The sequence below is a fragment of the Trematomus bernacchii genome, unplaced genomic scaffold, assembly GCF_902827165.1.
Source record: "Trematomus bernacchii unplaced genomic scaffold, fTreBer1.1, whole genome shotgun sequence".
Classification (NCBI taxonomy): Eukaryota; Metazoa; Chordata; class Actinopteri; order Perciformes; family Nototheniidae; genus Trematomus; species Trematomus bernacchii.
Window position 1 is genome coordinate 773,749 of NW_022987419.1, and position 22,149 is coordinate 795,897.

The 22,149-nt window shown below is 37.5% G+C and overlaps 3 protein-coding genes across 5 annotated transcripts; 1 reads left to right on the forward strand and 2 right to left on the reverse strand.

The window, feature by feature from the left end:
- Positions 1-4,777: 4,777 nt before the first annotated feature.
- Positions 4,778-8,758, forward strand: LOC117490141. Of its 3 annotated transcripts, none has more exons than XM_034139740.1 (6): positions 4,778-4,857; positions 5,015-5,359; positions 5,860-6,198; positions 6,698-6,814; positions 7,126-7,184; positions 8,463-8,758. In XM_034139740.1, exons 1-6 carry the CDS (start codon positions 4,815-4,817, stop codon positions 8,580-8,582), a joined length of 1,023 nt encoding a protein of 340 aa, XP_033995631.1. In that variant the 5' UTR covers positions 4,778-4,814; the 3' UTR covers positions 8,583-8,758. The 3 variants fall into 3 exon arrangements, with proteins under 3 accessions (XP_033995631.1, XP_033995647.1, XP_033995638.1); XM_034139756.1 differs by having other exon boundaries at positions 6,698-6,791; XM_034139747.1 differs by having other exon boundaries at positions 6,698-6,756.
- A 2,877-nt stretch (positions 8,759-11,635) lies between these two features.
- Positions 11,636-15,212, reverse strand: LOC117490350. The gene is made up of 6 exons (XM_034140066.1): positions 15,170-15,212; positions 14,701-15,030; positions 13,977-14,333; positions 13,776-13,886; positions 12,289-12,350; positions 11,636-12,013 (listed from the first exon to the last, which is right to left on the reverse strand). The coding sequence occupies exons 1-6, from the start codon at positions 15,210-15,212 to the stop codon at positions 11,900-11,902; spliced, it is 1,017 nt and encodes a 338-aa protein (XP_033995957.1). The 3' UTR covers positions 11,636-11,899.
- Positions 15,213-18,727: 3,515 nt separating this feature from the next.
- LOC117490341 lies at positions 18,728-21,512 on the reverse strand. Its single transcript, XM_034140055.1, has 6 exons — positions 21,470-21,512; positions 21,029-21,358; positions 20,204-20,554; positions 19,983-20,108; positions 19,565-19,626; positions 18,728-19,258 (listed from the first exon to the last, which is right to left on the reverse strand). The coding sequence occupies exons 1-6, from the start codon at positions 21,510-21,512 to the stop codon at positions 19,136-19,138; spliced, it is 1,035 nt and encodes a 344-aa protein (XP_033995946.1). The 3' UTR covers positions 18,728-19,135.
- Positions 21,513-22,149: the final 637 nt, after the last annotated feature.

Consider the following 22,149-nt stretch of genomic DNA (forward strand, 5'->3'; position numbering starts at 1 on the left):
TAATTATATTCATCAGGTGATCTATCTCATGCATGACTTTCAGGATATAGTGATCGTTTCAGCAAATGTGATACCAAGTTAATTTTAGATAGATGTACTAGCTGCAGCTTCCACAGAAGTTATCACTCCAGTCATATATTAATTGTATTATTCACAAAAATTGCTTTGTATGAATGTAGGCCCCCTCCCCCTCAAACAGCCTCTATGACTAATTTGTCGTTAACGTTTAAACAACATTAGCTCCTGTTGATAAGTAAATTGCTAAGGACACTTATACTTAAACAAAATATTAATATTGTTTAGTTAAAAAATAAACAACTTTAAAGAAATGAATGGGCGTAGAAACGTGACACAAGCTTGGCTGATACTTAAAGCATCACATCCACACTCTTGGACTTCCTGTCTCTCTGTAATGGATGTTAAAGAGAAAGAAAGGAATTTAACATATATTACAAAATCATATATCTATTGTTTACTGATCTGTACAGTTTTTGTCACGGTTAAAATACATTTACAAGAGAGTCTTTGGTTGATGCTTACACACATACAAAAAAAAGAAAAGATGATAGATGGAAACTTCAGAAATGTTTGGTCAGAATGGGTTTGAAACCACAGAGGCTATCTTTGTCTTTAGTTTCAGAGGAGTCAACACACGCACACACGCACACACGTGCACACAATGTGGTTTCAAATCTTCGTGCTAACTACTGATCTTAGTTTTCACACCTGTAGCTTGAAGTCTTCCAGAGAAATATACTTATTTCTTGCAGAGTTCAACGTAAAGACTGATATCAGCCTCAGGTGCGTGCTGCTAATATGAAGCTACAGTCAGCAGCTTAGCTTAGCACAATGAGTGGAAACAGGGGGAAACAGCTATCTCCACTCAGGGAAGTACTGGACTCTAAATCTAGTCATGAAAGGGGGGATATCTTACGTTTCTTATGATGACCTGGATTAAAGGTTGGGCTACACAACTCACACACGTTTACTTGTGACAATCGTCATAGTCTTACATTGGTCAGTCAAACCTAATGTCTGGTTTGTTTGGTTTGTAGATGAGTTTTTTAGGGCCCTTCATCCACCACTAGCGGTGAGCAAACCTGATGCCGAGTACGATAGTGAATATCATCGTTTGAACGGTAACAGAAATCGAATTGATTTATTTTGAATAGTAACCACAACATAACTTTATCATTTATAACAAAGGATGTAATTAAAACTCAACAATTGTGCTTGCATGGGATTGAGTTGTGTTGTTTACTAGACATTGATTGAACTAAATGAGTGCACATCCAAGAAGGCAAAACCAAAATCTATCACATTAACTGCTTTTGCTAAATTTAGCCTGCGGAGGCTTCTTGTACGCTAGTGACATATCCTGTTGATGCCCAAAGTCATGAGCATTCTGAGTAAACATGCTTTGCGGTCTGTCAAAGCAGAGAAATGGCCAGCCACAGCCTACATCTCACAGATCCGCTCCTGCATGTGGCTTTGCTTGTTGTTTCTCATACATGCAAACACCTCAGTGCAGTGAAATTAAAAGAACCAAACTATGTTTTTAGAAATAACACATAAAATATCTATTGTTAGCATTTCAGAAACTATTTCGGAAGCTCTATTTTCCTGTCCAAAAATAGATTCTCTCTGCAGTACTTATACGCACCTATAGGAAGCCACTTATCTATCTTGAGCAATAACAATGAATAAGTCACATTTTAGACACAATTACAAACAAGGAAGAACAGGATGAAATGAGCTAAGTTTTACATTTGTACTATTACATTACTATTATTATTATTATTTTTTTTTTTTTGTAAATGTAAATATCTTTCAAATGTACTGTTTTGCTATTTGGTTTGACTTGTGGAAGGTTTCTAATATATCTCTCTAGCAGAAATGCTTTGGTACAACTGGATGACATTAATCTAGGCCTAGGTAAGCATTTCATGGATTAGTAAAAAATCCCTCCATTATTATTGATCCAGCTAGTCTCATTATTACAGGGTTGTTGAAAATATCAGATAAAACGTTAAATTGTGTTGTATTTGTATCTTAAGAGCAAAGTCAGATTCAACTCGGTTTCTTCAGCCTGGCTGTAGTTATGTCACATGCAGGCAGTGTCTTTCATCTAGTTCCTGAGATGAGAAGATGATCTGCTCTGAAGTGGTAAAGCCCATCAACAGACACATAAACAGTGAGCGCTATCATCAAAGCACAATGTTCCCTACCTGATGTGCTTTTAGGTGTGAGGAGAAACTTGTGTCCTTGTTCCTTTCAAAAGGAAGCTTTATCAGAAACATGATTTACTGACTGGGGGAATGTGATTGAGACTTTTAAGGTTATATATATATATATATAGATTTGATTTAACCCAGTGCAGCAGCATTTGAGGTCATATTAGTAACATACTACCTAACACAGAAGATATTCTACCAACAGGCATCAAGATAATGGCATACTGTAAGCTAAAAAACCTATTGAGGTTGCTCAGACCGTGAGAGAAAAAAGCAATTTCCCACTAAAACAGTGACTGATTTCTGCTGGTAGTGCATGACATTAAGACATTTTTGTGGGTGGGAAGACAGTGAGGGGTTATGTTTTTGTCATTGCAGCTTTAAAGTTGGTAAAAGCAGGCCTGCATGGAGGTCCAAATGATATCCTTTTAGAGATGTGACGGATTATGTAGTTAATAGAAAGACAAAGAATGTGTTACAGTGGTGGTTTGAGCTAAAGGCTATTATACTCACAGTGGCCATGATGACATGCTGATGTTTGGGAAGTATCATTTTACCCATTTTGGTTTGGAATTCAAGCATTTGAAAACAAACCTGTTATCAAAAACACAAAATGACATGTAAGCAATCGGGATTCTCATTATTTCAACCTAATGGTGGCACTAATGTGAATTCATCAAATCCCCCAAATGATTACAAGCTGAGAAGGACTTGAATGTCTGCATCAGTTTTCAATGATATTTCATTCAGAGCAAAACAGTTTAACCACATGGTTGGTGCTAGAGAAAGACAGGAGGTATCCCAAATAATTAGGATTCGGAACTCTGGGAACCTTGAATGTCCATACAAAGTTCACTCGACAATGTATCCAGTAAATGTTGAGATATTTCCTTTAGGTGAAAACTTGGACATGCAGGTGGTGCGAGAGGAAAAATCCCAAAATTACCAAATTTGGAAGGGTTCATCCTGCTGGGACCATCAATGTCTGTCCAAAATGTCATAACAATCTGTCAAAAAGTTAATAATAATAATGCCATCCCCAGAGTCTATCCAAGCTAGAAAAGACCTGCCTGTTACCCTTCTGAATAAAAACTTTTATTTCAGATAATTTTGACAAATGTTACAAAAATGAATCCTGCCACTGCCACAGTTGTTAACTGTACATTGAGATATTGAGGACACTTTTTACATGATCTGTAGACTATGAAAAATGACAGCTGTATTTGAGGCAATGAAGGAGTTGACATGAATTGCACACTTTTCAATGTCCGTGGCAGTATGAATCAGCCATGCTCGACACTGCTACGGTAAGTTGCACAATGCTCATGTCTGCAGCTGAAAGCCTCTTTTAAGAAAATCTCTGCATTTGTTGCCTATTTTTTCTCCCCTTCTACTGACATTTCTCACCTTTCAAAAAGTTGCTTGTGGCTTCTGATTGATGAAAGGTACAGTAAATAAAGTAAATAATCTTAAACAGAACTAGGACTGTTGCACAGACTTTTTGTAAATCTAACTAATAAGGTGTTTTTAAATCGTGTTGGCTTTAGAGATCAGTGTTTCAGATTTCTGCGAAGTTCAAAGAAGGGTGGCGGAAGTTCAAGGTTGCTCAATTTTCCTTGAACAAAGGCTTGAATGTCGTTTGACTTATGTGAGCGCCGTCACCTTTACTGGTAGATGGTGGGTGAGAAAACAACAAAAAGACTCCTTCTTCTTCTACATATAAGCAGTGTGAGAGATTTAGTATTACATCATTGGCGAATTCACAGTAGTTTGCTTTTAGAAGTAGTGAAAGATGCATTATCATTAAATGTTAAAGCACTACAAATAAAATAAATACTCCGTTACAAGTAAAAGGTTGTGTTATACCTATTGGAACAATATTATAGATAATTAACATGAAAACCTATCATGGGTCACTGAGAAGGATTTCATTTGAACTGCTTCATAACATTATTGATAGTTAAATATAAATCAGTTCACCAGCATTTTTTTGTCATGTAGTCGGATAAATGTATTGGAGTAAAGGTACAACATAATTTAATGATCTCAAAAATAAGTACAGTACTTGAATACATGCACTACTATAGCCTTTAGTACTTCCATGATCCTGCATTTCCCAATGATTTAGTGCCATTTGGAGGAAGAGCATAGTGTTTCTCTTATTATCAAACATGCACTCAAAAACACTCAAAGCTAAACTTTAACATTTGAAGAATGTGCAGATGTTCCCAAATTATTATTTAGTATAACAATCACTATAAATAACCTTTCGTCGACTTTAAATGTACTGTACATTTAAAGTCGACGAAAGGTTATTTATAGTGATTGTTTTTCACTGTATCAAAGCAAAGGCAGCTAAGGTGTACATTATGTACTGCCTTTGCTTTGATACAGTGAAAAAAGCATTCGTTACTATATTTACCAAAAATGGGTCATCGGTTTGCAAAATGTTACAGGAAGTACATTATGTCTCAGCCAATCGGTTTGATTTCCACCTTGTAAGCCTTGAAAACCATGACACAAAATCTTCCATTTGAGTTTGAAGACATCAGTGGTGCACGAGCAGGGCTCTGTGTCACAATGATTGGAGGACTGGCTGCTTTGATTTTTCTAAGTGCATTGTGTGAGTGCAACTTCCCTTTTCTACTTTAAGATGAATACAACTGTAATATATAGTTTTGTATAAATATAACACAAAACATGTCAGGAATTATTGTATCTAACTGTCTTCTGTTGAGCTTGTAACAGTTTTTGAGACTGTATTTATCTCTTTTCTTCAGCCCTGATTCAAACTGCAGAGGATTCTCACCAGATCTCTTTGACTGTGGTGGAACTTGGCGATGATTTGGGTTTGACATGTTCAACTGTTAAAAATGAAGCCGGGTTATTTTACTGGTATAAGCTGAAGTTTGGATATATGGTCGAAACAGTTGCAGCAGGAACTTTGGCGAACATAACACTTCAAGGAGAATTTAAAAACTCAAGACTAACTGTTAAAAAACGGAATGCTCAGTTTGTTCTGAACATCAGAAATGTAACTAAAGAAGATGAAGCAACGTACTTCTGTCAAGCAGGAACAGCATACACCATGGAATTGGTTAATAGCACACTTTTGGTTGTTAATGGTAAAGTATGTTCATTTATTGTTTGCTGCTTTGTCAATTACTCTCTCCGCTCCCTCCCCTCCCTCCCCTGCCCCGAATGGACTATAACTCCCCACACACACTCAGACACTCAAAGAGAACAAGACATTTACGCTGCTATGGACAATCTGCAATAAATGCACATTCTATGGACAATCTTGCACCAAAGATATTGATATTGAAGTGACTGTTATTTTGTATGTATTATTTAGTATATATTGATTGTTGTGTTTTTTATCTTAATGTGTGCATATGTGTAAATGTGTCTGTTGATTGTGTATATAGGATATACATATTTTATACATATCTTTATACATATCTGTATATTTTATAATTGTATATTCAGGATTGTTGGAAACGTCATTTCGATCTCTCTGTCTGTAAACACAAACTGAGTAAGATTCACATTAAAGTTGACTTTTGACTTCTCTAACTAACTTACTATCCATTAGTTAAATCCTGCCTTTTTGTCCATCACACAGATCATAAAAACCTGAAGAAATCTATCTACGTGAAACAAAGTCCGAAGACCAAGTCAGTCCAACCCGGCGACTCAGTGACTCTCCAGTGTTCACTCCTCTCCAAACACAAAGAAGACGCGGATCAGTGTCCAGGCGAACACAATGTGTACTGGTTCAGGTCTGGATCAGGAGAATCCCATCCAAGCATCATTTACACTCACAGTGAGGAACAAAAGGAAAGCAGTTGTGTCTTCAGTCTGTCCAAAACTATACACAACTCCTCTGATACCGGGACGTATTACTGTGCTGTGGCTACATGTGGACAGATCCTGTTTGGAGAAGGAACTACAGTAGAGACAAGTACGTTATGTCTTATTTAATTCACAATGCATCTATGTTGATTATTCGCTTTCTTCCTTAATACAGTAGGCTTTCGTGCTAGCTGCCTCCGCTACACTTTCCCTATCTGTTTTTTCAGTGTGTGTGTTTCCTACATTTCCTGCGGTACTCTTTTGTACATCAAGGCTTCTTTTGCTGTTCATGTACTTGTGCAGCTTATAATATATGGCTCTAAAATTGCACATTAGAGCAATACTACAAAAAGCGTTTTTAAAGTACAAGTCACTGCTGCTGTGAAACAATTAATTTGTTTTCCTTTCAGTTGTTACTGTTATGGAAGGCCAACAAGCCCTCCTATCTGACACACGAAATATGTACAGTAGTGGATCATCACTCAAAATTCAGAGCTTTTAGTGATTATACAACTATAATTAATTATAATTATTTACTAATGTAAAAGCAATTAAATTACATTTGAGCTAATAGTTAATTTTCTCTGTAATTGTTTTTCTCATTACAGGACAACAACTGGACCGATTTGTCCCTGTGCTCGGGACGCTGCTGGCCTGCTGTTTGATTGTGATTGCTGTTCTTATAATCTTCAGAAATCAAAAGTCAGTTTGTGAACATTGCAAAGGTAGATTCATGGAGTTTGTGTAAAGTCTTTGATACATTAACCAAGTTAGGATTCAGCAGTTCAGCATATCTTTACCTAGGTTTTGCAGTAATTGTAATGGTTTGATAATGGTTATCATAACGTCTGTATTGGTACATTAATAGCTTCAGCTTTCAGCTCTTCTACGTGCACTAATGTAAATGAAATGCCAGTAAAGATTCAAATGTGGGGTTGTGCCAGCAGTAAAGTAATTATTCCTGGATCACAAACTTTGATGTGAAATGACAACAATAGCTTCATTGTTTGCCTTTCATTTTTCTTTTTTTTTACAGGAGAATCTTCCAACCATGCTCTTGATGAAAGATTGGCTGAGGATGAATCAATTCATGTGGTAAAGATCATTTAAATATCATCTTATGCATGACTGCAGTAACTGCAGTTACAAGTGGGTTAGAAAAAGACCCAGAAATCTTTGGGTCCTTAACTGCACATTTGACATATAATTTTGATGTTTAATTTGAAATTCACTTGGTTGTGGTTTAAATGCTCTAAAAGGTCACCTATTATGCAAAATCCACTTCTTCACGTCTTTTCTACATAAACATGTGTCCCCTCTGTGTAAAGAGATTCTGAAAGTTTCAGGAAAAAAGATTCGCTCACTTTTTGTCCTGATCCATATATATAAAAACCTGTCTGAAAATGAGCTGATCAGATTTTTGCCACTTTATTATGTCATAACGATGTTTTGGCTTGTGTAACCATTAGCCAATAACTAACCAAGGTAACCCCCCCCCCCCCCACCTTATCACCTGAATCTCCTCCTAGAGCACCATTGTGTTCATTTTAACCAAATATCTCTCAGAGGGGCGTTGGGAGTGGCTCCTTATTTTCCATCTAAAGCAGGGGTGTCAAACTCAAGGCCCGGGGGCCAAATCCGGCCCGTGACTTCATTTTCTGTGGCCCCACAAGACCTTGCAAAGAATATAATATGTTTATTATACGGTTACATGATGATTTACAGAAGCACGTTGCCCATAAACTACATGTCCCACAATGCATCTCAAATTAGACTTTTTTCTCAGAATTTGACTTTTTTTCTTCTAAATATGTCTTTTTTCTTAGAATGTGCCCTTTTCTCAGAATTTGACTCTTTTTTTTAAATGTCACTTCCTTTTTTTTAAATGTCACTTCCGATTTTGACTTTTTTTCCAGCTTTTCTTTTTAAATCATTTTGGGACATTCTCACTGAAGAGACTTGCAATTATTTGCCCCAGACTTCTGCTTTCAGACATAGTTAATTATGAAGTTATTACCCTATCAGATACATTAATCCAATGCAGAGGCAATAATGTAATATGATACATTATTTTATATATATATTTATATATAAGTTACAACTGGCCCTTTGAGTGCAGCCATAATGCTGATGTGGCCCGCGATTCAATTGAGTTTGACACCCCTGATCTAAAGTAACAGACAGAGAATCAGCACTTTTGAAACAGGGCTGAAACAGAGGGGATTATGGGATGCTACAATGATCTGTTTGGTATTTGGAGCCAAACACTTCAGAGACATGTTTTGTATATAACTGGGAACTATAATATATTGATGAAAAACAGTATAATAGGGGACCTTTACAGCTCACAATCCTATTTATTTTCTTTTGCAGGGCGGTGGAACAGCACTGAACTATGTAGCGCTGGATTTCCCCTCAAGAAAAGCCAAAAGATGGAAAAACAGTGAGTTACCGCAGGACTGTCTATACTCTGGCATGACAGATCATCAGTGAACTACACGACAAAATAAGGTCTATTGTGTTTCATGTTAGATTGATCTTGAATAAACACTGAATAATTGACTGATTCATTACTGAAGACTTCTGCCAGAAAATCCATCTTTGTTATTTTTATTCAGAAAATGTTGTGACATGTTTTGTTTGATAAAGTCACCTGTTGTACAATTCTATTTAATTGTTGTTGTTTTAATTAATGTTTGGCTTGAACTTTGAAACACATTTGAGTTTTTATCTAAACACAAGACTGTTTAGGCTTTATGTTGGGTTAATATGCAAAGACAGTATATTCAGAACAGGCTACAATACAGGAATAGTGAGTGCACAATGAGTCCAGTTTTTACGTGTGATAGGTAATATTAAACACAAAGTAAAGTATCTTATAAAAAGACAAAACTAAATTGGTACCAGCATGGCAAAATAATTACACTTCCTGGAAAATGATATGTATATTCGTATGAGTGATAGAGATCTATTAGTAATGTAACATTTACTATGTTTCTGCCACTGTTCATCACTTCTTAAACCCAAAAATGATCATTTTTGTTTTTGAAACAATGTTTTCCTCTCACACTCACTTTCACATTGTTTCTGTACTCAAAGCGCCAGATGAAGACAACTTTTACAACAACCCCAAAAGGACCAAGCAGATAATTATCATATCACATAATAATTATATTTCCACCCCCATTGAAATAAATACAGAAGGTGAAAAAGGACTTTTCAATTATGATGGGTCATTATGATTGATCAGATACTGGTGACCACTGCATTAATACATGATTTATAAGAATCTAATTATTTATTATATTAGCGTAACATTATTTGTTGGTGTTAGCTCTTTTACTTAAGTACAGATGTGATATTTCCTTTTACAAAAAAGTTGTAAAGTTATATGTTTTATGGCCCTAAATACATCTTAAAGCTCCCATGTCATGCTTTTCCGGTTATTACCCGTCCCCTTGTGTGTTATGAAGGTTTTTATGCATGTAAACAGTGTGCAGAGTCAAAACCCTCAAAGTACACCATGTAGCGGGTAAAACTCTAACACAGAAAATACCTCCCCAAAACGCCTCGTTGGAGATACGTCACTGCCCATTTGATTCTTCCGGGTACCGCCTGATGTCATGCGGTACCCGGAACGAAATGGACCAATCCCGAAGAGCTATGGCCACACCAGCAGCGGCGTGTTCCTCCTCCAGAGGTTCGAAGAACCGGCATTTCACAGACGAAAGCTTCCAAAACATTGCCCAGTTTGAGGCCGGATATGCACAGCTTGTTTGGACTGTTTGGAGCAGGGGAAGATCTGGGTATACAACCTGTAAGTTTGCATTGTTATTTGTGTATTTATCAAACAAGACTGTTTAAATGTGTAAACTGTGTTGGACTGCTAAGCCATTGACACAGTGCTAACTGTGCTAACTAAGTTGCTAGAGTTTCCATATATCAACTCTAATATCAGCAGATGGCCTTGCATACATGTATCTCATAGCAGGAGAATGTCTGCATTCACACACAAAATACCTATTGACAGTATACTCCGGGTGATTTGCCGGTCAGTCGCGAAACGTAATTACATTATAGCTGGCGTAGCGATCTAACACACGGAGCTAGAGCTAGTTTTGGTCGGAAAAACATTTTTGTGATGCTACGTTGCTAGCGTTTAAATATATCAACTACAATGTCAGCAGATGGCCTTACATGTTTGTCATGGCAGGAGAATGTCTGCAGTCACACACACGGAATACTCATACAGTATACTGTACTGTGATTTACCGTACATTGTGACCGTACATATACTGCATGTAGCTAACGAGGCTAGCTGTATGCTAGCGCAAAACAATGTATTCATGCAAGTTACATTGTATGGTAGCAGAATACCCGTATACGATTGCAATTATAAACACGTTATTGCTAGCCTAATATGAACCACTAGCTTTTGTTCATAGTAGTTTTATTACACTGCATTATAGTTGCCTTTCCTCCAAGCTAACGTTCATATCGTGTTAGCTACCAAGGTAAACAAAGCTAGGTTAGCATATTAGCAGGCAAGCTGTTCATTACACAACTACTACTAACGAATCTAAAACAACTAAGTTTCTCTAATATTTTGTGATTTGCATTTGATTTCGTCCAGCCAGATCCTGGCGGACAATCCATGACGGGGAAGGGACTTCGACTACTACTGAGGCGTCGTGCTAAAAGGCACCGCACCGACTGTGCGCAGGCAAGATGCGAGGAGGAGGAATGAATGATATACCGTGTGTATATATGTATATTTATGTTCATTTTGTACATTTCTAAAAATAAAGTTTAATGGAAATACTTAGTAGGCCTATCCTTTCTTCCCTGAATTCATATATAGCAAACCATGATTTGATTTCTCATCAAACAGTAGTAGTTTATAACGGGTAAAAATAACTTACTCTTTGTTATGAGAGTGGCTCGTAGGCCACAACGGAAAAACAAGGAGACATACACGAGTTTACAAAACCACGGCACATTTATTGTGGTAAATGCAGAGATAGGTGGTTGAGAGGATCGCAGAGTTAGTCTTCCTGCAGCCGCTTTGGAGAGAGACTGGGTCCGGAGGTGTCCGTGATCGTGCTGATTAGCCTCTTCAGCTCCACCCCATCGTAAGACAAAGGCCCTGGGGCCGTCACACTCTTTTATAACAACAGTTAAAAATATATATGTATATAAAATATACCGCTGTACCGACGCCATGATAAGACTGATGTTACGCTGAGAGCAGCCGGGAAAAGCACTGACATGGGCGCAGCCTCTCTGGTGGTGGACTAATCAGAACGAGTGGCCGAGCTGACCAATCGGAGCACACTAGGCTCACAGGGAGGGGGGGGGCAAGAGCTCCAACGAGTCGTTTAGTGGAGAAAGTGAATACTGCTGAATACACATGCTTGACAGAGATGCTGTATGCGAAACCAATGTGAGTTTGGAAAATTGCACAGTATAAATCTATTTTAGTATACCTCAACAATGTAATTATGATCAGTGGAAATGGCCATGACATGGGCCCTTTAAGAAAAACCTTTTTTTCAATTATTTGTTTTAATGTGTTTAATATAACCAATTAGGGTTAGTATTTCTAAGATAAAATGACAACACATTCAAACACAGAATGAGCAGATCAAATAATGGACAAACAAGGAATATAACAAGCATCTGTATGATATGATTTCAGATTTTAGCATGGAAATATTTTCTCCAAACAAAATGGAAGCAAACATGTACATTATAAGTCATTGTCAGAGGTCAGTATGATCAACCAACCGACACACATTCACAATTAGCTTTTAACATGAGTACACACTTTCTTCAGTCGTCAAATCACTCCTATTTCTTCCTCTTGTAGCCTTCCTTCCAGAGAAATTAAGGGCAGCATAGTTCAGATCATTTCCCCCTTCAATCTGTACAGCAAATAAAAAGCTCATTATACATTTACTTTTTGGTTGATGTATTTGGTAAGTAGTCATGTAATTAGAAGGACATCGTACAGCTAGTCGGTCATTCTGGACAAAATGAATCCACCAGAGGATTTAAGATTCCTGCTCACCCTGTCAGGGCTCACATCGCACTAATGACCAGCCTGATGTACATCCTCCCTTACATGTTTACTGTTAGTGGTGCTGTTTGATTTCATGTTATTAAAAAAGATGACAACAAATATTGTGTCATTACTTACCATATCATGCACTGGTTGGCTTGAGTTGTCATATCTTGCTTGCCCAGTGTGGTTTTCTATTCCTAAAAATGAAATCGAAAAACCCAAATGTTATTGGTTTACCTGTGAAGCCCCAAGCCTGTTTTTCAGGTCTCGAAAATGACATTTCCAGAACAAATGACCATAACTACACTTCTAAAAGGGGAAAACTAATAATCTTTTTTCTCAAAGTAATGATAAACCTTTGAGTTGGATGTAGAAAAGTCAGAATCAATATAGATGTTTTTTATTTTAAAGAAAATTCAGATTGATCATAGTAAAAAACTGTAAATTATAGTGTCCGTCCAAAAATTATTTTTTACTTATAGTGAAAACTACCCTTGGATGATGGGTTAGTAGACTAAAAGCTTTAGGAATCCAAAGTACAACATATAATAAGTACCCTGTATCAAGATTGATGCAAAACAAGTGACATTTGACCTTTTTAGAGAGGTTTAGCAAAAAAATCTCCACCTCTGGGGTCATTTGGGTGGAAATGGGCGTTTTTGCCATTTCTCTGGAACCCATGGGTCGATTTTGAACCGTTAGAGCCAATAGAATCGAAGGGGGATTTCCACATACACACCAACGTTACCATTGTGAAGTGGGGGCTATGCGCACGCAGTTTGCCAAAAGCGAAACCGATCTTACGCTCTGAAATCTGAAAACTTAAAACTAGGTTTATTGCTGATGGATTATCAGAAATCATTTCAAAGTGACACAGACACATTGGATTAACCTATGGATTAACCTTCAGCAGCGTTTTTATCGTTTTAATGCCATTGAAGACAACTTTTGATCAGACAACAACAAAGGTAAGACATATTGCGGTTTTGGCTACCTAGCGCCACGTGTTGTGATGTCTGTTTTTGTTTCTAATGTCGCAAGTTCAGATCATGGAGTGATGATATAGATACCTATCGATTCTGTGTATTCTCACGATGCTAATCGATATGTTGGATGTGCAGTTACGATCAGTAATAAGGGTGTTATACCGTGAGTTCTGTGCTAACGGCGTTAGCATTTTTTCGCTCAGGGCTAATTCAGAGGCTCAGCGTTAGCCTTGTGTTTTTTTTTGCTAAAAAAAAAAAATCATCAGTTAGCTGAGTTTCTTCCCGTTACATGGATATTAAACATTCATAGTTTATTAAATCTTAAGAAGCCCTCAGACACTGTTGCTTGCAGATGTTATGGTTTCGGCCTCATTTTATATAAGGATCGTAACCTCAATTCATTACTTTTTTTCTTAGTAGCTTAATAAGACAGACATTTGACCTAACAGAAAATTGGACACATTGCTGCCAGTGTTTGCTCATACATTTATTTTATGTAATATCTTAAATAAAATATTTCTGTTAAGACCCAACTCCTGCTGTTATTTATTATTTTATCTTAAAGCATGAGGTTGAGGTTCATCCTGTCCTTTATGATGTTACATGTCTTGCACAATATGTAATAAAATCACTTACCTTTACATTTTGAAGTTCGGTAACAGAAGAAAACAATGTTTCCAATCACAGAAATGACCAAGCAGACGATCGCTATCACCAGCGCAACAACTTCAGGACTTGCAGTTTTCTCTGGACAGCAAAGAAAAAACACAAAGCAATCATAATGTTACGAAAATGTTTCGAATATCACCTCTAATATTCAACATTATAAAACCATACCTAATTGCGGATGTGTAACGTCTCCAAATAATATCTCTCCACATGTGGCCACAGCACAGTAGTAAGTCCCGGCATCAGATGAGCTGAAGTTCTTTGAGAAGCGATAAACACAGCTTTTCTGAGTGTCCGGTAACTTCTCACATTCCTCTTGTCTTCTTCCATCAGTGTACATTATGTTTGGACGAAATGTATCTGATCCAGCTCCAAACCAGAACACACTGATGTCTCCTTGACATGTTTTATTCTCCGATTTAGAGAGGACCGAACATTGAAGGGTCATCGAGTTTTCTTGAGGAGCCGGATCAGATAATGTCGGGCACTGAACAACAGAATAGTTTGAAGTCCTCTGAGTGTTTCCTAGAAAATAAAAAAGTGTTAAAAACCACATTCGACAGCCTAAAATGTGTTTACATCTATCTTAAATGTGGTACATTTTTTATCAAAGAAAAAATACATTGTTAAACATTGATTAGTGCTTCATCAAAAAACCCAAGACCGGATAATGTAGTTAATTTGTGGTTTTAACTTAATTTTAAGATTCAGGGCATGGTGAAATTAGATTTTTTTTTAACAAGAACCCAAATCATCACAAATATTTGGAAATAAATTCTTCAAACCATTTTGTAGATGTTCAAATCAGGGTTCGGATACTTAAAGCTATTTTGAAGCTTTAGATCAGATCTAAAACATGTGAAAATCTTAATAAAAAGTAGATCACGTTTACCTTTTAGTAACAAATATGTCCCACTCCATCCCGGATTCCTAAGCCAATCCTCGATTAAGCAGTGATACATTCCTTCATCTTCTGGGATCGTCCTCCGAATGGTCAGGGTGCTTAAATTGTTTCCAGTATTTACCTCCAATCTTGAGTGAGAAAACCCTGATGCAAACTTAGGTTTGGAGGATTCGGGCAGTGTCACAATTAATGTCAGAGTCTCTCCAGCACTTTGCTTGTACCAGTGGAGGTCTTTGCGTTTTAACCCAGTATCAGGCAGAGCACAGGTGAAAGTCGCAGATTCACCAAGTTGAACTGTAGTCACTGGAGCCAGCGTATCTGAAATAAATGACAGAATACAATACGTGAAACAGTAAAAAAATATTAGTGTACAAAATGAGTATTCATCATGCAAAAACAAGGTATCGGAACCTTCATATATCTAAATGTAAATATTTAACTTAATACTTGCACCTACATCCTTGATGAAGAAGAAGCAGTGTTACCGATAGCAGTAACATCTTGACAATGTCTCTTGTTTTTTGTATTCAATGTGTACAAAAGGTCTCATGGCCGCCCATATGCGTGTCACTCTGCATCTGATTGGTTTTCACAGAATAAAGATTTAAAAAAGTGCACTTCCTGTGTCAGTGGTCCCATTCTGATCTTTTTGAAGCATATCACTTCATTCTTCTCAAGTTATTTAAGCAAATCTTCAAATAAAGGTCCCTTTTTTTTTACTTAATAAAAAAAGTGAAACTGTTAAGACAGCTTTGGACGACAAAATCAATGACAGTGAGTATGAATGAGTATATTACGAGGCTTAGTTACCAGTCTTAGTTATAAGGAAACTGGATTCACAAAAGCCTAGACTGTAAAATTAGCTACACTGTGTTTCCAGTGAAGTTACCAGACACAAGTATCACCAGTAAAATATGTTATAAGAGTCATTAAATACTAATCTCATAATGACGCACTCAAGTAAGAAAAGTTTACTGATAATTTTGTTTACTTGAAATGTTGTTTATCCACAAGACATCTAGTTGCAATAATGGCTAGCTTAGTCCAGATGGGAATCTGGAGCATCCTGGGGCGGAGCAGCCTTTTTTTTTTCTCCCAGAGAGAACCATACGTGGCTATAGCAGCTCTTTTCATCTGTCATTCCTCATCATAAATGTAAAAGGTTTGTGGAGTAATAAATAAATGCAAATGTAAAGAGAAGCTAGGGCGGCAAAGGGCGATATATTGCAAACGTTTAAGTGGTATCGATCCTTACGAATTAGAAGGGCTTCTAGCTAACATTATGCTAACTAAATGCTAACAAATCATTGGCTCACCATGCAAAACTACTCGTTATTGAAAAATGAACACTAAGTATGAACCTTTTTTGTGTCTCAATGTTAACTCGAGATAGGCTTACATTTTAAACGGTGTATTCACTATTCACAGTTTTTTTCTGATAATTCAGCAATTATTTTTAACACTTACAGTAAACAGCCAGCGGATGTCACTCTTACACGTATTCCCATTACCTGTAAAGGTGTACTTGGATGATAATGCTTGAACTGAGGTATTTGGAGAGTAGGCTACAAAATAGAATAGAATAGAACCGGAGGGATGAAACCCTCTTTAATGGTCACACATGCAGAGCACACAGCACACACAGTGAAATGTGTTCTCTGCTTTTAACCCATCCTAGTACCAGGAGTCTAGTACTAGGAGCAGTGGGCAGCTATTGTACAGGGCCCGGGGAGCAATGGGAGTGAGGGGGGAAGGGGGATGCCCGGTGCCTTGCTCAAGTGCACCATGGCAGGGCCCAGGAGGTGGACTGGGACCTCTCCAAGTAACAGTCCACACTCCATATTTAGGTCTGGTCGGGGACTTGAACCGGCGACCCTACGGCTCCCAGTCCGACTGACTGAGCCACTGCCGGACGTAGCAAAAAAGTTGCCTGTTAATAGAGTGATCCATGGATGATGTGTCTTTGACGGTCAAACCTTGAAGTTAGCATTGTAGTAGTTACATGGGATTTTGGATTGTAGCAGAAAAAACATCTTTGTGGCAAACAGCAGAAGTAAGACGCTAACATGAGGCCATACATAGGGTGGCTCAGGATTGTCCACCAATCAGATGATGGTGGTTATAAGCCCAGTGGTAAACATGTCAACGTGTCAACATGTCTTTAGTCGAGACACTTAGGCGTTGTGCACACAGGAACGTTTGCGTTTATGCACAGTATGCGCTTTCAAATAAGTCTTCCGTTCACATGCATTCGTTTCATTTAACGTGTCTGTTCAAACGAGACCGCTGGAAACGCTGTAGTACATATGCCAGGACTGTAAGTGGCGCTGTAACTTCCGCCAAAATACACCAAAAGCAGCGAAGAAGACCCCGGAGCAGCCCCGCAGCAATGTTGCCATGGCTACCCTTCTGTTTATGCCCCGCGGTGGATTTAGCAACATGTAGTAGTTAATGTAATTCTCCATGTCCACTTGTTGCTGATGGTTGTGGTAGAGGAGCTGTAGATTTTGCACTAACATCTGTAGCATGGTCAGTAGCAGTAGCACTAGCAGTAGCTACTGACAGTAGCTACTGGCCATGCTACAGCAGTGAGCAGGAGAGGTGGGGCTATCGTTATTTTGTGTGTGGCGATTGCTGGTATTCAGCGGGATATAGTAATTTCCTCAGCATGTAAATATATGGATAAATGCAACGGGGAAGTTAACTGAAAGAAACCGAATCTGTGGATATTGCATCGACCGACCAAGAAGCACGTCTCCGTGGAGAGGACGCGCTCAGAAAGAGAGATATTCTCTACAAACACCGGGTGAGATCACTCCTCTGGGACACGCCGGTCCTGTGTTTCCTTTTTTTGTGTGGATTATAGCCTGAATAGGCCTACAAACATTTCTCTTTTTGCCGCCGACGGGCGCAGGAGCAATGAACAATAATGGCCTGGATTAGGCAGTAAAGACAATTTTGGTGTATCGCAGAGCGGACTGTTTAATTTTGTTTGTGTTGTTTGGCTGGAAAATTGTCAATATAATGGATCAATGCATGAAATCTGACTCTGTTTATTTTGTTTAAGGAGTATATTGGGCGTCAACAATTCTGGTTTGCCTTTTATAATATTATTTCATTCAAGAACCCCTTGTGCGTTTAATGAACACAGCTATTTTTGATAGTTGCTACAGCAGTGAGCAGCAGAGGTGGGGAGAGGTGGGGCTATCATTATTTTTTCAGGAAATATTCGTATAGAGGCGATTACACGGACTCTATACGACCCCCCAGAGAGTTTCGTTTGCAAATCTATCCACCTTGGGACCCGTTATCGTTTGTGGGGTCCGTTTCTATCGGCCTCGTGTAAATAATAGGGCTATACGCACGCGAAACTATGCAGATACAAGCCGTTTTGTCCTCGTGTAAACGGCGCCTTAGCTAGCTAGCAACATTTTCCTTTGTTGTTGCAAATCATTCGACTGCTCAAATAACCCAATAATTATTAACCCCCCTCTAGTATTTGTGTCTCCCCCCTTACTTTGGTGTTCCTGATTACATTTTATCGGTCTGTTTTAACTCTACTTACATTAACACTAAAATAAACAACCATCACCAAATGTTATTAAACACCCTTTTAAGCTGTAAACAATATATCAGACTGCTGGATTACATGAATAAGTGCAGTGAATATGTAAAGAATATAGAAACTGAAAATGTTTTCCAAAATTAACATGGTTGTCGATTTGTGTGTACTATCTGATGGATGAACATAATCTAGGTCAGGGGTGTCAAACTCAATTTCATCTTGGGCCACATCAGCATTATGGTTGCACTCAAAGGACCGGTTGTAACTTTAAGACTATATAAATATACATATATAAATATATAAGTTATATATTCCATAATGTATTATATTACATTATTGGCTCTGCATTGGATTATTGTCAGGTTAAATATGCCAAAAGAAAGACAAAGACTGATTAGGTTTCTTCAGCTTAGTATTATAAAAAAATCATTTAAAAGAGGAAGCAATACATTAACACAACTCCCAATTGCGGTTAGATGTTTTTACAGAGCATTGACCGAGACAGTAAGTAGATGACGGTCATGGAAGAAGTAAACAGATTTGAACATTCATAATGTATACAAAAGGGCAGAGGAGAAAGTCTTGAAACAGTTATGTCTGATGGCCCTAAATAAATCCTAACAAAATCATTCCCCCCATGATTTGTTACATTTTCTTTAATGAAAAACACACTTTGGTTAGTATTTTAAGATGAAAGACGACACATACAGACACATGTAATCAAATATTGGTGAAACATCGAATAAAAGAGAATATCTGTTTGCTGCTATTTTGGATTTTAGCTTTAATCCTAATTTAGTGTAAATCTTTGTCAGAGGTCAGTATTATCAACCAATTTACATAGACTCACATTCACATTCAGCATTTAACTTGAGAGTACACACTTTCTTCAGTCTCCATCTCTCTCTTCTTCCCTCCTCTTGTTGCCTTCCTTCCAGAGAAATGCACCGCAGCATAGTTCAGATCATGTCCACCTTCAGTCTGGGCAGCAAATACAATCTCCATTATTAAGAGATAGCTTTGTTGATAATGATTGTTTGATTACAGAATTATAATGGTCTATTATTTATTTGTAGCGGACTGCTGCTAAGAGTAACAATCTGTTGCCATAGACACAGACCTGATATCCAAACACAGCAAGCTGACTAGCTTTTTAAAATGATGTTAAACCAATATTAATTGTCAAAGGATTGACCTCTTTAGTAAGAAGCTATGTAATTAACTGGATGATGAGAATTATGTTAATCAAAATAGCCAAACAAGAAAGAATTTCGTATGATTACTTACAATATCATGCACAGGTTGGCTTGAGTTGTCATGTCTCGAATGCAAAGCGACGTTTTCATTTCCTAAATATGAAAAGAAAACATTAATATTATGAATTTAAACTGAGTTTTCAATACAGATCCCCATCAAATGGCATAACTTCATATTATCTACATTGCATTATGGGGGTTAAGCATATTTAACATAAATGGAACAACCAATATGGAGAATCGTGCTGCAGATGTTTGCTGATAAATTCATATAATAATATTCAGAATAACAGATTTCCATGTATAAAAAAGCAGATTTGTTAAGTATAATAGTATCCAAGAACATGAGATTAAGGTTAATCGTGTCTCTCATGATGTCATGCTTATAAAACTATTTAAAGTAAAATAATCGGCGTATTAAACTTTTTGACTAAATCAACAAAACGTACCTTTACATCGTGAACAACCTGCTCTTGAAGTCCGGCGGCAGAATAAAGTAATGTTTCCAATGATAGAAACGGCCAAGCAGAGTATTGCTATCGCCAGCGCTATAACTTCAGAGCTTGCATTTCGCTCTAGACAGCAAAGACATTAAACACATTAATGATGTGGTTCATTGGTTCGTAGACATTAACCTCCATATTAAACAAAATACATCGGTATAACATACCAATTTTCAGTTTTGTTACATCTCCAAATAATATCTCTCCACATGAGGCCACAGCACAGTACATCCCGGCATCAGAGGAGCTGAAGTTCTTTGAGAAGTGATAAACACAACTCTTCTGAGTGTCTGGTAACTTCTCACATTCCTCGTGTCTTCTTGCATCAGTGTAGATGATGCTAGGACGAGATTTATCTGAACCAGCTCTGAACCAGAACACACTGAGGTCTCCTGGACATGTTTTATTCTCAGATTTAGAGAGGACCGCACACTGAAGAGTCATCGAGTTTCCTGGAGGACCTGGATCAGATAATGTCGGCCACTGAACAGAATAGTTGGAAGTCCTCCGAGTGTTTCCTACAAAATACAAAACTGTTTTAAAAATGTATCCCATTTTATCTGACTTTTGTAAAAGTATTAACATGAATCTGCTGATATTTAGCAAATGTAGAGCTGCTTTATTAGTACAGATTCCCTCAAAGTGAAATTAGATATTTAAATATCGATTAGAGCTTCAATAAAGATAAAGCAGAGCATAGAACGTAATTACCAAGTTTTAACCATATATTTAAAGATATAGTGCATGGCAGAATTGGCAACACTTTTAGTGTTGAGTGGTTAACACTGTAATGTTCTCAAATATATACAACATAGCTGTTGGTAAATAAATCAACATCATAAGTAAATACAAATATCTGAAAACAAATAGAATAATTTAATCTTAATTGTATTTTAGCTAATGATACTTTACTTAAACATTACCAAAGTGTAGCTTTGGATCCGACCTGAAGCATTTACAAAACTAATTCTAATGAACTAGATCACATTTACCTTTTAGTAACAAATATGTCCCACTCCATACAGGATGTCCATAACGTTCTGTGATTAAGCAGTGATACATTCCTTCATCTTCTGGGTTTGTACTCCGAATCGTCAGGGTGCTTAAATTGTTATCGCATTTTACCTCCAATCTTGAGTCATTAAACTTTGTTGCAGACTCAGGTTTTGTAGATTGGAGCAGTTTCACAATTAATGTCAGAGTCTCTCCAGCATTTTGCTTGAACCAGTAGAGCTCTTTACTGCCATACTCAATATTAGAAAGAGCACACGTGAAGGTCACAGATTCACCAAGAGGAACTGCAGTCACTGGAACCAGCGTATCTGAAATAAATGACAGAATACAACACGTGAAACAGTACATACATCATGCAAGAACACAAAAGTTAACCCCTATAGTAGGCATGCACATTTTTACTGAATACTTGCTCTTACATCCTTGATGAAGAAAAAGCAGTGTTATCCATAACAGCAACATCTTGATATTGTCTCTTGTTAGGAAACTTTTGGGTATTTCAGTGAGTACAAATGTTGAAGTCACATGATCATGATTGTGTGTGTCAGAGTGTACCATGCATCTGATTGGCTCTCATAGAATCAAGATTCAAAAGTGCACTTCCTGTCTCACTTGTTGTGAACTTTATATATACAGTCTATGGTTGTGAAGCATATCATCTCATTCTTCTCAATTTACCAAAGTCATTTTAGCACATTTTCCAAACCAGGTTAGCTGTTAACAGGGTGAGATTGTGCTGCCAGAGTCAACGTATATCCAGTAAAAGAACATTATGTTCTCAGAGTAAGAAAAACGAAATAATTATTGTAGGATATATGTGTGTACACAACAGTACAAATAATAAAGAGTAAAATAGATAAGGTAATTCAAAGTGTCTCTTGAGTGTTGTTTTAGCAAGAGATAGCTTGCTACTATTATTGCTAGCGTGTTTAGCAACAAACTGTAAATCTCACTTTTGTAATTGTCACGATCTGTCTGTGTTGTGTTTTGTCTTGTCTTTTTCTGTCTTTGGTTTCCTGTTTTGTTTTGAAAAGTGTTCACCCCGTCTTGCCTGTTGCTTCCTGTCTCTGTGTTCCCTCCTGCCTGATTGCCCGATTGT

Bases quoted from the DNA above. Each gene is read 5' to 3' on its own strand.
- LOC117490141 (XM_034139740.1), top strand. From the start codon at position 4,815: ATGATTGGAGGACTGGCTGCTTTGATTTTTCTAAGTGCATTGT. The intron at 5,360-5,859 runs GTAAAGTATGTT...TCCATCACACAG, and splicing joins CACACTTTTGGTTGTTAATG to ATCATAAAAACCTGAAGAAA. The intron at 6,815-7,125 runs GTAGATTCATGG...TTTTTTTTACAG, and splicing joins AGTTTGTGAACATTGCAAAG to GAGAATCTTCCAACCATGCT.
- LOC117490350 (XM_034140066.1), bottom strand. From the start codon at position 15,212: ATGTTACTGCTATCGGTAACACTGCTTCTTCTTCATCAAGGAT. The intron at 13,887-13,976 runs GTATGGTTTTAT...TTTGCTGTCCAG, and splicing joins CGTTACACATCCGCAATTAG to AGAAAACTGCAAGTCCTGAA. The intron at 12,351-13,775 runs GTAAGTGATTTT...TTTCATTTTTAG, and splicing joins CCGAACTTCAAAATGTAAAG to GAATAGAAAACCACACTGGG.
- LOC117490341 (XM_034140055.1), bottom strand. From the start codon at position 21,512: ATGTTGCTGTTATGGATAACACTGCTTTTTCTTCATCAAGGAT. The intron at 21,359-21,469 runs GTAAGAGCAAGT...CATTTATTTCAG, and splicing joins GCTTTTTCTTCATCAAGGAT to ATACGCTGGTTCCAGTGACT. The intron at 19,627-19,982 runs GTACGTTTTGTT...TTTCATATTTAG, and splicing joins AGGTTGTTCACGATGTAAAG to GAAATGAAAACGTCGCTTTG.